Consider the following 15606-nt stretch of genomic DNA (forward strand, 5'->3'; position numbering starts at 1 on the left):
TGCTGATCCCTTATTTTCAAGGCTGCTGATCCCTTATTTTCAAACCTGAAAGTTCTATTGCTTTGTGTGGTTGTACAAACAAATCCTGCTTCACAGGGAACTCTAGGGATTGTAGCTCTGGGAGAGGGAAGACCACCACCCAAAATACTTGGCATGGGTGGAAAATGCATTTGAGCACTAATAATGCCTTTTCCCTGCCTGCCTGCCTGCCTGCCTGCCTGATAGAAGGGTGTGTGTGTGTGTGTAGAAAATATCACCCTGTGCAAAGGGAAAGTTTGCATCCCTTGCTCTCCCCGATTTTGACTCTGCCACCACCAATGCCACGTGGCCCCTGGGAGGCTGCCCAGAAGGAAAGGTGGCCCTCAGGCTGGAAAAGCTTCCCCACTCCTGCTCTAAGCACACTAAAAAAATATCCTGGCCAGCGATATGTTCATTTGCCAGCATGTCAAGAGCTGCCCTCCTTCACTCCATCCCTAGCTTGTTCTTCAAGGTCCGGAGCTCCTTGGCGTGGATGGCACTCCCACCACAGACAATAACGACAATGGAGTCCAGTTGCCGGCTCAGCCGCCCCTCTTCCTGCAGCTGCTGGAGGTAGCCTGAGTAGAGGAAAGCCAGGGTGGCAGCACAGGCAGGCTCCACCAACATGCGCTCGTCATCTGGAAAGGGGTGAGAAATAAGGGAGCAAGTGAAAATGATGTATCGTTGGTATTTAACTCCCAGTAAATTAGCAAAAATGTATAAAACAAGGTCAAATGTATGCTGGTAGAGTAAGGAAAAAGAAGGCACCTTTCAGCATATGTGGTGGAAATGTAAGAATTTTGGGGAAAGATATACAGTGGTACCTCGGGATGCGAACGGGGTCCATTCCGGAGCCCCATTCGCATCCCGAATGGAACACAAGACAGCGCGTCTGCGCATGCGCGGGTTGCATTTCGCCGCTTGCGCATGATGTCATTTTGAGTGTCTGCGCATGCGCGAGCGGCGAAACCCGGAAGTAACGTGCTCTGTTACTTCTGGGTTGCCGCGGAGCGCAACTCGATTGCGCTCAACCCGAAGCACATTCAACTCGAGGTATGACTGTATAATGAGTTGAAAAAAATGTTTAAAATAACCTTTTCTATTAAAAAAAAAACCGAAGGAATACTAGGTGCTGAAATCCCACGGGAGCAGAAAAGACTATTTATGTATGTGACCACAGCTGCGTGGATGTTATTGGCCCAGAGATGGAAAGAAGATAAACTCCCTTCCAGAGAAGAATAGCAGATGAAAATAATGGATTATGCCGAAATGGCTAAAATGACCGGAAGAATCAGAGACCAGGAAGACCAAAATTTCAATAAGGAAAGGGGGGAAATTATAATTTATCTTAAATACCATCGTAAACAGTTAAAACCATTAGTAGGATTGGAATGACACTTGTAGTTTAATTGTGAATTTTGGACACAATGGAGAGGTAAAAGATTTGGATTATCATAAAAGATGCAGGAGGAAATGATTAACAATAGAACTCACAAAGGGGAGGAAAGAAGTCCAGGAGATTCTTTGGAATCTTGTTTTTATGTTGTATGTTGAATATGTGACTGTAAAATTTTAATCTGAAAAACCAAATAAATAGCAGAAGCAGCTCCTGACCAGCTGCCCTGATCCCAAATCCCAGGAGGGTCTGTTAATTGGTTTTATTTATTGTTATATCCATGAACATGAGTTGGACCAAACTGTGGGAGGCAGTGGAATACAGGAGTGCCTGGCGTGCTCTGGTCCATGGGGTCACGAAGAGTCGGACACGACTAAACGACTAAACAACAACAAAATTGTTATATCCACTCATTCTGTTCTGAATAATGCCTTTTTGTAGGGGAAGGTTGGGGGGCACTGGGGATCAGTTTATGAAAGCAAAGGGACAGTGGCCTGAAAAGGTTTGGGAACCTATGAATTATCTCTATGATCTCTACTGACAGACTGTCTGATGCAGTATAAAATGAGAACTCCTACAAGCCACTAGAGGGAGCTGTCTGCCTACCAGTTGCCTGCCTTCACCACACCTCTATGCTTCCAGTGTTTCAGGGTTAGCATTGCATTAAATGTGGAGCGTGCAAGTGTGGTCAGTGATTTAAAAATAAAATAAAGTTAATATGAATTGTCTGGGGTGGCAACTTTCATCAGAACCACAGGGGGGGAAATCACTGTCTGCGACACCCTTGAAAACTCACCCAGGAACTGCTCAATGGCTTTCACCGCTTCCACATCATCTAGCACATGAGAGACGATGCAACACTCGCGGGCACAATCCAGAGCCCTCTGTGCCACTGTCTTGGCTCCCAGGCACATGGCCACACTGCAGGATGGACAGTAAAGAGCAAGGTAAGTTTGCACCCATGCCCAGGGAAGGTGGGAGGGTAGGAGTCATGAGTTAGTCGGGGGGGGGGAGACTCTATGAATTGAAATTTGAGACACAATATGTACTTTCCCTTGTTTATCTGTTTGTACATATTGTATCACAAAAAAATTTAATAAAAGCTACCTAGAATGTGAGATCATCTTCTGAAGCCTGTCCTCGTGTGCCACCTCCATGAGTGGTCCAGAGGGTGGCAACACGAGAACAGGGCCTTTTCTGCAGTGGCTCCCTGTCTGTGGAATGCTCCCCTCAGGGAGGTCTGCCTGGCGCCTTCATTATACAACTTTAGGTGCCTGTCAGGCAAAAATGTTCCTCTTTGGTTGATTAGCATCCAATGTCCTTTAAAAATGTGTTAGTGAGGGGTTATTGGGTTGTTTTTGTTTCTGTTTTGATTATGTGTTTCGTGTTTTTATGTTGTGATTTTAGGTTGTAACCGCCCTGAGACCTACGGGTATGAGTGGTGTACAAATCATCGCCATCACCACCACCATCATCATCATCTGTGATGTGACAGTGTGACGAGCCAGTGTAGTGTAGTTAAGAGCAGTGGACTCATAATCTGGTGAACCGGGTTCGCTTCCTCTCTCCTCCACATGCAGCTGCTGGGTCACCTTGGGCTAGTCACACTTCTTTGAAGTCTCTCAGCCTCACTCACCTCACAGAGTGTTTGTTGTGGGGGAGGAAGGGAAAGGAGATTGTTAGTCACTTTGAGACTCCTTCAGGTAGTGATAAAGCGGGATATCAAATCCAAACTCTTCTGACAGACCAGCTCCACTGGGACTCCAATCCCCTCAGCTGCCAGCTGAAGGCAGGCATTCCCTCATGCTGCCTCAGTGGGAGACGTGGGAAGTGGGGCTCATCCTATCAGCTTCACTAAAAGACCTGCTGCATTGGGTACCTCCTGCCCCTGAACTGCACCAGCTGCTCATTATAACAGGGGTCACCAAACTTTTTCAGCCGTGGGCAGGTCCACCGTCCCTCAGACCATGTAGTGGGCCGGACTTTATTTTGAAAAAAAATATGAACGAATTCCTATGCCCCACAAATAACCTAGAGATGCATTTTAAATAAAAGCACACATTCTACTCATGTAAAAACACCAGGCAGGCCCCACAAATAACCCAGAGATGCACTTTAAATAAAAGGACACATTCTACTCATGTAAAACAAGCTGATTCCTGGACCATCCATGGGCCAAACTGAGAAGGCGATTGGGCTGGATCCATTCCCCAGGCCTTAGTTTGCCTACCCATATATTATAACAACTGTTCAAGAATTGTTGCCCAAGTTTGATTCCAGCCCCCTCTCCACACACCCTGCCCCTTTCCCCTTGTGTGATGTGGGTTGTTGTTGTTTTAATTGTAAGTTTGTGGGCAGAGACAGCTGTCTCGTTTAACTGATTGTCATATAGCTCAGCTGGTAGAGCACAAGACTCTTAAACTGAGGATCATGGGTTCGAACCCCACACTGGGCAAAAGATTCCTGCATTGCAGGGGATTGGACTAGATGACCCATGTGGTCCCTTCCAACTTTACAGCTCTGTGATTCTACATTCTGGGAGACTTTTTGGCTGGGTATGGATGCTAGAAACAAACAAACAAACAAACAAACAACCCTTTTCCAGGATGGAACTCTAGACAGTATAACAAGGGTTTCCAGGAGGTCTCCATTGAGGCACTGAAGAGACCCAGATCCTGCTTTGCTTCAGCAAGGTAGCTTATGGGAACCAGCTCTACATTTTGTACCACAGCTAGAAAAACAGGAGGAGGTAGAGGAGGAAGATTAGCTTAGATAGCTCAGTTGGTTAGAGCACGGTGCTGAGAATGCCAAGGTTGCAGGTTTGATCCCTGTACGGGACAACTGCATATTCCTGCATTGCAGGGGGCTAGACTAGATGCCTCAGGGACCCTTCCAACTCTGCAATTCTATGAAGTGAGATGGAGAAGTCCCTTTACTGGCAAACATAGGTGGGGAGTGCTAACAGGTAAAGCCAAAACAGGGACCCCGGGGGACAACAAGGAAGGACCAGCATGCTCAGGATAACCCTGAAGTTTTCAGGAGTCCAAACTCATTTTTTTTAAGGGAGGAGAAGAAAGAAGGAGAACATTTCGTCTCAATACCGAAGCTCTTTCCTTCAAGCTGGGGTTGCTGCCATCTCCAGTGCACACAACTCACCTGGATATGTCAGGCAGAGTGACGAGCCGTCCTGCTTTGAGGGCTGTGTTGTAGCTGTCAGCACCTCTTGTCTCCACGGCGATGACGGGCACATCCTGCCAGCCCACCTCTTGCAGACCAGACACCACCCCACAAAGCAGCCCACCTCCGCCCACAGCGAGCACAATAGCTCCTGGCTTGGAATCCAGGGAGTCCTTCAGCTCCTTGATAATAGTGCTATGGCCCTTCCTGTGTGGAGAAGAGACATCTTTGAGAGACTGACATTTGTGGGAAGGATGCTCTGAGCCATGGACGGCCCAAGACATTTTGCTGTTGGAGGCAAGGAGAAGAGGGCGTTGTGCAGGCAGAAGCTGACTAGACTGGTAGATAAATCTTGTTTGGTGATGGGACAGCTAAGAACAAAAGAGGAGCCTACTGGATGAAGCCAATGAGCCATCTTGTCTAGCATCCTGTTCTCAGAGTGGCCAACCAGATGTCTGTGAGAATCCCACAAGACAGGTTTGAGCACAAGAATACTCTCATCTCCTGTGGTTTCAAGCAACTGATATTCAGAAGCATTATTGTCTCTGACAGTAGAGACAAAGCACACCGCCAACACTAACACCCATTTATAGCCTTCTCCATTAACTGGTCCAATCCTCTTTTAAAGCCATCCAAGTTGGTGGCCATCACTGCTTCTGTGTGAGCCAGCTCCATAGCTTAACTATGCTCTACATAAAGAAGCATTGTCCTGAATCTTCCAACATTCAGTTTCATTGGGTGTTCAGGAATTCTAGTGTTATGAGAAAAATTCTCTATCCACTTTCTATCTTCTAACATGTTGCATCTTACTTGCCTTTCCTTCAAACTAAAAAGTCCTAAAGGCTTCATAGGCGACTTGCTGCATCCCTGAGGACAGAAACGTATTTAAGGGAGTGCAGTGGAATCCACATGGCACACACAGTTCCATCCTCAGACACCTTGCCACTGCTCCCTGTCCCCCAGTATCTTCCGCCCGAGGCAGGTTATAAAAATATTCCTGGTGTTCCAGGACAGTGCTGAGACAACTTGTATCTTGCACCTCAGCTTAAGGATCGCTATCCATGGTCCTGAAACTTGCCCCTAGGTCCCTCTCCAAGGTGCTGATCACAACAAAATATAGCATTTAGGGGAAATGAAGAATGAATGAGCTCAAACAGCAAGGACATAAAGCACAACCCTTTCTACCCATTTGTTTTGGAACCAATGGAAATTGGACTAACTGGGCCCCAGCAGTAGGTGGAAAGGGCACAACTCTATGTCCCCAACAAGGACTCTTGAGTTAGATGGGTGTGGAGAGCCCCATCTACTTGACAGAGAGCCCAGTACACAACAACCTCTTATGGATTCTAAGGTGGAGAGTCTGCAAAACACATTATCGGTGAGGTCAGTATCAGGTAAACAAGAGTGCATCCTAAATACAAAACGGGTAAGAACCAGTTTAGGAGGAACCTATCTGACAGAGTGAAAATCAAGTCCAAAAAAGGTACAAGGAGGACTCTTCATGCAAAGCAAAAAACTTGGGTTGCGCAAGTGTTTTTAAGGACTGTGGTTGGATGAAGAGATTATGAGGTGCTGGGGTGGCAGAAGGGGATTGGCTAGAAAATAAACAGCCAATATGATGGCTACATATTCCTATGTAGAGTGTGTGCTAACGGGACTGCTCTCACAGACTCCTTTGGACTCTTTCCAGAAATGAGTTACTGTGGTACCTTGGTTCTCAAACACCTTGGAACTCAAACAACTTGGAACCCACCCTCCCCACCCTCTCACTATATTTAAGGGTCTGCTGACTTCTGTTTCAGTGCATTTGAAGAAGTGTGCACGCACATAAAAGCTCATACCAATAACAAACTTAGTTGGTCTCTAAGGTGCTACTAGAAGGAATTTTTTTATTTTGTTTCGACTATAGCAGACCAACACGGCTACCTACCTGTAACTAGAACTTGGAACCCAAACACTGCAAACCAGGAAGTAAGCGTTCCGGTTTGCGAACTTTTTTTGGAAACTGAACGTGCTCCTTTTTGAGTGTTATACTTCCAATTTGAGTGCCACAATATTGTTTTGAGTACCACACTTCCGTTTCAAGTATTACACTGGGATCTGTCTGTTTTTGCTATTTATTTTGTGTCTTGTTTTTGTGGCTCTTTTTTTGTTTTGTTTTGTTTCTGTGACTGTGTGAAATCCAATTGAGCTACTGATTGATTGATTGATTGATTGATTGTGTGACTGCAGTACATTGTTTATTGCTTTCATTTTATGGATCAATGGTCTCGTTAGATAGTAAATTTCATGTTAAATTTAAGGGTTGTTTTTAAAAGTCTGAAACAGATTAATCCATTTTGCATTACTTTCTACAGGAAAGTGCGCTTGGTTTTGGAAAGCTTTGGCTTTGGAAGGGACTTCCGGAACAGATTAAGTTTGAGAACTAAGGGACCACTGTACTGAATAAAGTCTGAGAATTAGGAATCTGCCGTGAGCCTCTATGTTGGGCCCCCAAAGGGGATTTTCTCCCAAAATTTACTTCCCAAGGACCTTACCACACCAATGGGTGGTCAAAAGGGTGGATCTTGACCCAGCCGTCAGCTTCAGCAAGCTTCTTGGCTCTTTCTTCAGTATCGTCCCACACCTGCCGGAACAAGAAACAGGAAGACCTCCACTGAAATGAGAGGAGACCTTGATTATCCAATTCAGCACCAACTCCAGGGATGAGGGAACCCATGGCAATTGTCCTGGAGGGCTTCTTCCTTCACTGGGTCCCCCTGCCACTCAGGTTAGGCATCAGGGATGGGCCCTCTCAGTGTGCCTGGGCACTGGCGACTGCCCAAGTGTGCCCGGCAGTGGCACCAGGTCTGCTCCAACCTCACCCGTGATTCAGAAGCATTCGGCACTCATCCCTCCACTCACCTTCCCAAAGATCTCCACCTCTGCACCAAACTTCTTTAGTTTATTCACCGTCGACAGTGGAGTACTTCCATGGACGATGATGGTGGCAGGTATGCCAAGTTTTTGGGCAGCATACGCTGCAGCAAGTCCAGCATTGCCACCTGCGAGGAATGAGTGGCAGCAGGGAAGAGGAAAACATTTCCGCCAGAGTTGAAGTACAGTGCAACACAGGGTACCTTCAATACTGGCCACAGGAGAGAAGCCTATGTTGTACCTGAGGACCACCCCCCCAGACTAGCTTAGGGGGCATGTGGCACACACATTGCTGCCCATTCCTCACCCTTCATCATGCCAAGGGAGGATATGACCCCATTTTACACTAAGATACCTCTTTTTTATTTTTTGACAAAGTAATAATCATAAATAAATAAGAATAAAAATGTGCACCCCGCCACTGAGACCATGCCATTGTAACTATCCAACCTCCCAAAATTTCAACACCTCTTGCGATGGTTTGACCCCTTTCCATTTTAACAGTACAAATTCTACAAACTCCTTCCATATCTCCTCAAAATCATTTCTCCTGCGTATTCCCCGTCTTACATCAATGGCAAATGTTAATTTATCATTTAATAGCTATACCCCACACCTCCTTATACCATTCTTCCATTTTATATTCTGCTTGCCCCTATCATTTCCTAGCTATCATAATTTGTGCAGCTGTCAATAAATTTGTAAGCAAGTCCTTCATAGCCTGCGAACCTTCCACCCCAATGTAAATTGATAATAATGCTACCTCTGGACTTTCGGTCCAGCTTTAACCCAGTGATTTCTGTTATAAGATCTCTCTTTGAATAGTGATGGCTTCCCTCAAAGAATCATGGGAACTGTAGATTTAAAAGAGTTGATATGAGACCCCTATCCCTTGCACAGACCTGCAATTCCCAGAGTTCTCTGGGAAGAGGGATTGGCTGTTAAAACCACTTTGAGAATTGTAGCTCTGGGTGGGGAATATGGCTTCCTAACGACTCTCAGCGCACTTAACAAACTACAGTTCCCAGGATTCTTTGGGGGAAGCCATGACTGTTTATTGTGAGGTGATACTGCCTTAAATGTATAGTGCAGACGGGTCAGGGCGATTGGGAGGAATAGTCAGGGGGCTAACACCATCACCACTACATCTGCATCTGCCACCTGAGTTTGGAGTCATCTCATTTTGCCTAATGGCAGGGCAGGCCCTCTGAATACACCGTACAAACTGAATCAAGGTCAAGAGGAGTAACTAAGTCACACACAGGGCGTTGTTTGGGCTTTCCTGACAATTACAAGAAAAAGTTGAAAGAAGGACCATGGACTATGCAGAATTAGATAAATTAACAGGAAGAATTCGAAACCGGTGGGATCAGAGATTTACAGAAGACTGGTGTAAATTTACAGACTATTTGAAAAGTAATTGTGATGATCAGATTACATTTGTAGGTTTGCAAGACGTTTTGTGAGGTGAATTATTGCAACAATGGATAAAGAGGAGAATTGTTAGTTAAGATAATTAAAGGCAATATGAATTTAAGAAATGATAAGAATGGTGGATCATCAGAGGTGCTGATGGAAGCCCAAAAAGATTGTATAAGATGTGAAGTTTTGTTGTATGTATGATAATTAATATGTTAAAATTAATAAAAATTATTATAAAAAAGGATGTTGAAAGAATGACCGAAAAGGCACATGGATATTTACTTACCTGATGAACAAACCAGGTGTTGGCAGCCCTTTTTGGCAACCTGAAATGAACAGGAGAGGGAGTTCAGGCTGAGAGAGGGGAAGGTGTGAGAATGCATTGATCTGGAGGAGAATGCCATATGGAAACTTGGAGAGTATTATTAGAAGCACAGAGAGCTCCCTATTTAGATGAAATGACAGCAGCGATTCCTGCACTGCAGAGGGTTGGACTAGATGACCCTTGGGTCCCTTACAGCTCCACAGTTTCTGTGATTCTAGGGCTGAGCCCAGTTTCTCCTCCTGGGTGACTTAAACGACCTTCCCCTGGTTTCTTTTTTCACCTTCCCCCCTTTTTTTTCTTCCCCTTGTTTCTGAATGTTGCCATTTCTGAGCCCAAAATGTGTCCTTTTATTTTATTTTATTTTGGCATGTTCTATTTGTGTTATGCAGATAGGACATTGTGTTACTGTGATAATATACATCAGGTTGGAAGATATGCTTGCAAATGAGCACAGTGTGCCGCATGTTACTAAGCCCTGTAACAGTGTTGCCTGAGCAGATATGGGTCAGAGTTTGTTATCCTGGACCATTACAGGGTTAGAGCCCCATATTTGTGACTCTCTTACATAGTTTATTATTTATTTCTGCACTTATTTAGTACCTTTTTATCCCCTCTTTCCTGTGGCATGTGGTTCTCTACCTGCCAACACCCCCCCCCATTTTATCCTGTTTAGGGAAGCTTTTAATGCTTGATGCATTATTGTATTTTAATATTTTGTTGGAAGCCGCCCAGAGTGGCTGGGGAAGCCCAGCCAGATGGGTGGGGTATAAAAAATAAATGAGTTGTTCACCCAGTGAGCTTCATGGCTGAGTGAGAATTTGAACCCTGGTCTCCCAGCTTGTAGCCATAAACTCTAACCACTACACCACATTGCCTTGTTGGTTGATTTTTTTAAAGATCAGCTGTTTTGTATTGGGGAGCTGCCCATGGTCCAAGCTGCTGTTCTTCCACAAAGGAAGCTCCAGGGTACTTGGCAGCCACTCACCTGTTGGCAAAAGTAGCCAATGCCCCGGATTTTGAAGGAACCCGCGGGTTGGACATTCTCCATCTTCATATAGACTTTGGTGCCTGCAGCTTCGGAAAGGGCGATGCTCTCCAGGACAGGCGTCACAACGTGGAATGGTTTTCCATCCCTGCCACCAAAATGGTCCCCTGTTGCTGTCATGGAGATTGCCTAAAACACAGAAGTGGAGAGATGGAGGTTAGCTGGAATGCTTGGTGATGGAAATAAAAGACCTACTGCATTGGCTCCTGGTACGTTTCCAAGCACAATTCAAAATGTTGGTGCTGACTTTTAAAGCCCTAAACGGCCTCGGCCCAGTATACCTGAAGGAGAATCTCCACCCCCATTGTTCAGCCCAGACACTGAGGTCCAGCTCCAAGGGCCTTCTGGAGGTTCCTTCACCGTGAGAAGCCAAGTTACAGGGAACCAGGCAGAGGGCCTTCTTGGTAGTGGCACCCGCCCTGTGGAACACCCTCCCATCAGATGTCATGGAAATAAACAACTATCTGACTTTTAGAAGACATCTGAAGGCAGCCCTGTTTAGGGAAGTTTTTAATGCTTTATTTTTTATCATGTTTTTAATTTTACCATGTTTTTAATATTCTGTTGGGAGCTGCCCAGAGTAGCTGGGGAAACCCAGCCAGATGGGCAGAGTATAAATAATAAATTGTTGTTGTTGTTGTTGTTTGCCAAGCACAGTTGACTGTGTGATGATCTCCACCAAGGGAGAGCTTACTACACCATTGGTGAATTGGACTCATTGTTGAAAATGCTCTGGCCTTCAAACATAAGATCAAAGGAAGATCCCTCCTGGATCAGGCCAGTGCCCACCTAGTCCAGCATTCTGTTCTCACAGTGGCCACCCAGATGGGAAGCTTGTAAGCAAGATCTGATCACAAGAGCCCTCTCCCCTCCTGTGGCTTCTGATAACTGATATTCAAAAGCGTTACTGCCTGCAGCTGTGGAGGCAGAGCAAAACCACAGCAGTGGGGCTAAGGACTGTGAATAGATCTGCAAGGTCTGGTCTTTACGCACTGAGAGAGTCACAGCTGTGTCAGCCTGTGCAACTAACAACCCAAGAAGAAATCCTGGAAAGCCAATGGCCTGGTTCAGTATAAGACACCTTCTGATTGTCCTAGCCAGAATTCCAGTGCACTCCTTCCCAATATTGATTTATTTATTTAAATTAAAACAACAAAACAATGCCTGTTATTTGCAAATTCAAAATATCTAGAGTACTAAAGGCAGGAAAGTAACTAAGGTCACATCTATGCAATACGTTTAAAGCACTCTTTAACAGTCATGGTTCCCCACCACCACCCAAGAATTCTGGGAACTGTAGCTTGTTACGGGTGCTGACCTCGCAGACCTTACAGTTCCCAAGACCTGCAACAAACTACAGTTCCCAGGATTCTCTGTGACTGTTAAAGTAGCCTAATAGTGATTTAAATATATGGCATAGATCATGTGTCCTTAGATAGCGATGAAAGTAGCGGTGGCTATAAATCTTTCCCAAAAGACTTCTGGGACTCCAGAGGTATTAAATTGCCACTTTGTCTAACGCTAAATGTTATAAAAGGCTCCCAGGTTGCCATAAGGTTCTCATATCCTGCACCTCCTCCAAGCACTTTGCTGCAAAAGCTTCTCAGCTGCTGCAATGAACAGCTTTTGCCCACCAGCCTTCCATTGTCAGCGAAGATGAAAGACCATGATGGGAAAGTTCCCAGGTTCAATCCTGAGCATCTCCAAGAGAGACCCCCTTCCTAAAACCTTGGAGAACCACTGCCAGTCCGTGCAGACAATACTGAGCTATCTGGACCAATGGTCAGGATCTGCACAGGACAGCTTCTCGTGTTCCGCAACTCTGCAAGCACACCATCTGATGCAAATTTGGAAGGGGCCACCAATTTGGACAGCTTTAAAAGAGGATGCTGGTGGCACTGTGGTCTAGACCACAGAGCCTAAGGCTTGCCGATCAGAAGGTCGCCGGTTCGAATCCCCATGACGGGGTGAGCTCCCGTTGTTCGCTCCCTGCTCTTGCCCACCTAGCAGTTTGAAAGCACATCAAGTGCAAGTAGATAAATACAGTGGTACTTCAGGTTAAGAACTTAATTTGTTCCCGAGGTCCGTTCTTAAACTGAAACTGTTCTTAACCTGAGGTACCACTTTAGCTAATGGGGCCTCCCACTGCCACTGCGCCACTCCCACATGATTTCTATTCTCATCCTGAAGCAAAGTTCTTAACCCGAGGTACTATTTCTGGGTTAGTGGACTCTGTAACCTGAAGTGTCTGTAACCCGAGGTATCAATGAAGCGTCTGTAACCCGAGGTAGGTACCACTCCAGCGGAAAGGTCAACGGCGTTTCCGTGCGCTGCTCTGGTTCGCCAGAACCGGCTTAGTCATGCTGGACACATGACCCGGAAGCTGTACACCGGCTCCCTCGGCCAATAAAGCGAGATGAGTGCTGCAACCCCAGAGTCAGTCACAACTGGACCTAATGGTCAGGGGTCCCTTTACCTTTACCTTAAAAGAGGATTAAACAAATGCATGGAGGACAAGGCTATTGACGGCTACTAGCCAGGGTGGCTCTGTTCTGCCTCCATGGCCAGAGGCAGCAATGCTTCTGAATGCCAGTTGCTGGCAGCCATAGGAGGGAAGAGTGCTCTTGTACTCAGCTGCTGTTTACAGGTTTCCCACAGGCGTCTGTTTGGCCACTGTGAAAACAGGATGCTGGACTAGATCAGCCATTGTCCTGATCCAGCAGGCCCTTCTTACAATCTCAAGTAAATGCTATAATTTAACAATACAGTGGTACCTCGGGTTAAGAACTTATTTCCTTCCAGAGGTCCGTTCTTAACCTGAGGACCACTTTAGCTAATGGGGCCTCCCACTGCCATCATGCAATTTCTGTTCTCATCCTGAAACAAAGTTCTTAACCTGAAGCACTATTTCTGGGTTAGTGGAGTCTGTAACCTGAAGCGTCTGTAACCTGAAGCGTCTGTAACCCGAGGTACCACTGTACATCACACCACAGTGGGGAAGACTTGTGACCAGATAGATGCCCCATGTGTCAGAGTGATGAGTCTGTTGCTCTGGTGGGGCTAACTATTGATGGGAGACATCAGGCTGGTCTACCCTGGCTGATCTCCCTCCTAAGGGTTCTCTACCTTTAAACCAGCCTTGGACCACAGTCCTTCCAGCAAAGGACTCTTGCAAGTAGAGGACGGGCCTCTAAAAAGCCAGACACGTCACCACCTAATGTTAGACTCATACTGCGTACAAGCCATACGTTTCAAGCACATTGCTTGTCCCTCTAAAGAATCCTGGGAACCGTATCTCACCCCAAACAGAGATACAATTCCCCAAGGCCCCCAGAAACCACAGCTCCCAGGATTCTTTGGGGGGAGTCACGTGCTTTAAAATTTACAGTTCATATGCAGCCTGGAACTTCTATCCTCACCTGGCACCCTGGACATAGCTGTCAACTTTTCCCTTTTTTAAGGGAAATTCCCTTATTCCGAATAAGATTCCTTGAAAGGAAAGGGAAAAGTTGACAGCTATGATCCTGGACCTTGAGGAACATAATTCCTTCCACAGCATTTAGTATCTGCCTGGCACTCCCTTTTCAAGCCAAACAACATTTCCCTGCAAATCTTTTGTTTTCCTACTAAGGAAATGAGTTCTCCACTTCTCTAAAATCAGCTGTTTTAAAATTCTGGCCACACCAGTACACAAATAACTAGAAGCACAGGCTATTCTTCCCTCACCCACCGCCCAGCTAGGAAATTCAGCCCATAAGGATCCCCCGTCCCCACATCCATCCCAAGTGGCCACGTCCACCACTGAAGAGGTACCTCACAATCTGGACTCCCCAGGAAACAATGAGCTTCTCTCTCCTGTTCCAGAGGAGTTTCTCTCTCGCAGAAAGTTCCTGCCACCCTCAGCTGTGCGAGCAAAGTTTATTTGGAGGAGGGAACCGGGAAGAGTGCCAAGGGGCAGTGCTCAAGGAACCTTAGCAACCGGCTCTCGTCAGTCCTGCGTTGCAAAGTTGCAGAGTTGCTCCTCAGAAGGCTGGGAATGATGACTGTTAGGATAGAGAGGGTGGGGAGAGAGCTTTATTGACATCCCCAGCTTTCTTCAAAAGAGGGCAACATTGAACATCGCCATCTCTTGCTTGGCCTTCAAGAATTTGCACTGCTCATTTCATTTATCATACTTGCCACTGTGAGTCTTGATCCCAGCCCCTTTGGAAAGCACTTTGAGCCTTGGAATCTGAACAGATCTGGGGCTAGTGAGAGCCTTTTTAATATTTAACATACATACACACCTACAATGTCACAGTCCATCCACAGAAACTGCAAGTCATCCATTTGAAGTCACAGGAATTATTAATAAGAATATTTTCTGGGGTGGGAGAGTGCTGTTTAGTTAATAAGAACATGCAGTGATACAAATATGATATATCAGTGATATAGGGATATTAGGGACGTGGATAGCATTGTGGTCTAAACCACTGAGCCTCTTGGACATTCCAATCGGAAGGTCAGCAGTTTGAATCCCCATGATGGGGTGAGCTCCCGTTGCTCTGTCCCAGCTCCTGCCAACCTAACAGTTCACAAGCATGCCATTGCAACTAGATAAATAGGTACCACTGTGGCGGGAAAGTAAATGGCATTTCTGTGCGCTCTGGCTTCTGTCATGGCATTCTGTTGCACCAGAAACAGTTTAGTCAGATGGACAGGGTAGAAATAAATTATTATTATTATTATTATTATTATTATTATTATTATTATTATTTAGTCCTGTTGGCCACATGACCCAGAAAGCTGTCTGTGGACAAACCCCGGCTTCCTCAGCCTGAAGCGAGATGAGCACTGGAACCCCATAGTCGCCTTTGATTGGACTTAACCGTCCAGGGGTCCTTTACCTTCTACCTTTACCCGCTGTGATACAAGTGTTAGTTGCCTTCTGCTTGGACTACTGTGATGTGCTCTGGGTGAGGCTGCTTTTGAAAAATGGGACTTCAAAGTGCCGTGTGGTGCTTGCAGATGCTTTAAAATGCTCAAGGTACTTTTGGAGGCGTTGACGTTCCTGAGGTTTCAGTTTTATTGCCCATCAGTTGATAGAGCCAGCTCCTGCCAGTGCACAGCCAGGAATGCACTTTAAGGCTCCTGCCTCTCTCCTTGCCCCACGCCTGACATCACCTATGACAAGCAGGTGGGCATGATCTGGGCCAGAGGATCCCCATCCCTGCTCTGAACAAATGCACCCATCTAGCAAATGCGCATGAAGAGAAGAAAGTGGGCTATCAGCCTGAGCCTGAGACATTTGGCAAGGGTTACACACAC

The 15606-nt window shown here is 46.0% G+C and overlaps 1 protein-coding gene across 1 annotated transcript; it reads right to left on the minus strand.

Annotated features, from left to right (window-relative positions):
* Positions 1–235: 235 nt before the first annotated feature.
* SDSL (serine dehydratase like) lies at positions 236–14289 on the minus strand. The gene is made up of 8 exons (XM_081892523.1): positions 14113–14289; positions 10240–10428; positions 9216–9255; positions 7496–7635; positions 7129–7217; positions 4571–4798; positions 2211–2335; positions 236–656 (listed from the first exon to the last, which is right to left on the minus strand). The coding sequence occupies exons 2-8, from the start codon at positions 10417–10419 to the stop codon at positions 463–465; spliced, it is 996 nt and encodes a 331-aa protein (XP_081748649.1). The 5' UTR covers positions 10420–10428; positions 14113–14289; the 3' UTR covers positions 236–462.
* Positions 14290–15606: the final 1317 nt, after the last annotated feature.

The sequence above is a fragment of the Podarcis melisellensis genome (assembly GCF_964234715.1).
Source record: "Podarcis melisellensis genome assembly, chromosome: 16".
In the NCBI taxonomy this organism is placed as follows: domain Eukaryota; kingdom Metazoa; phylum Chordata; class Lepidosauria; order Squamata; family Lacertidae; genus Podarcis; species Podarcis melisellensis.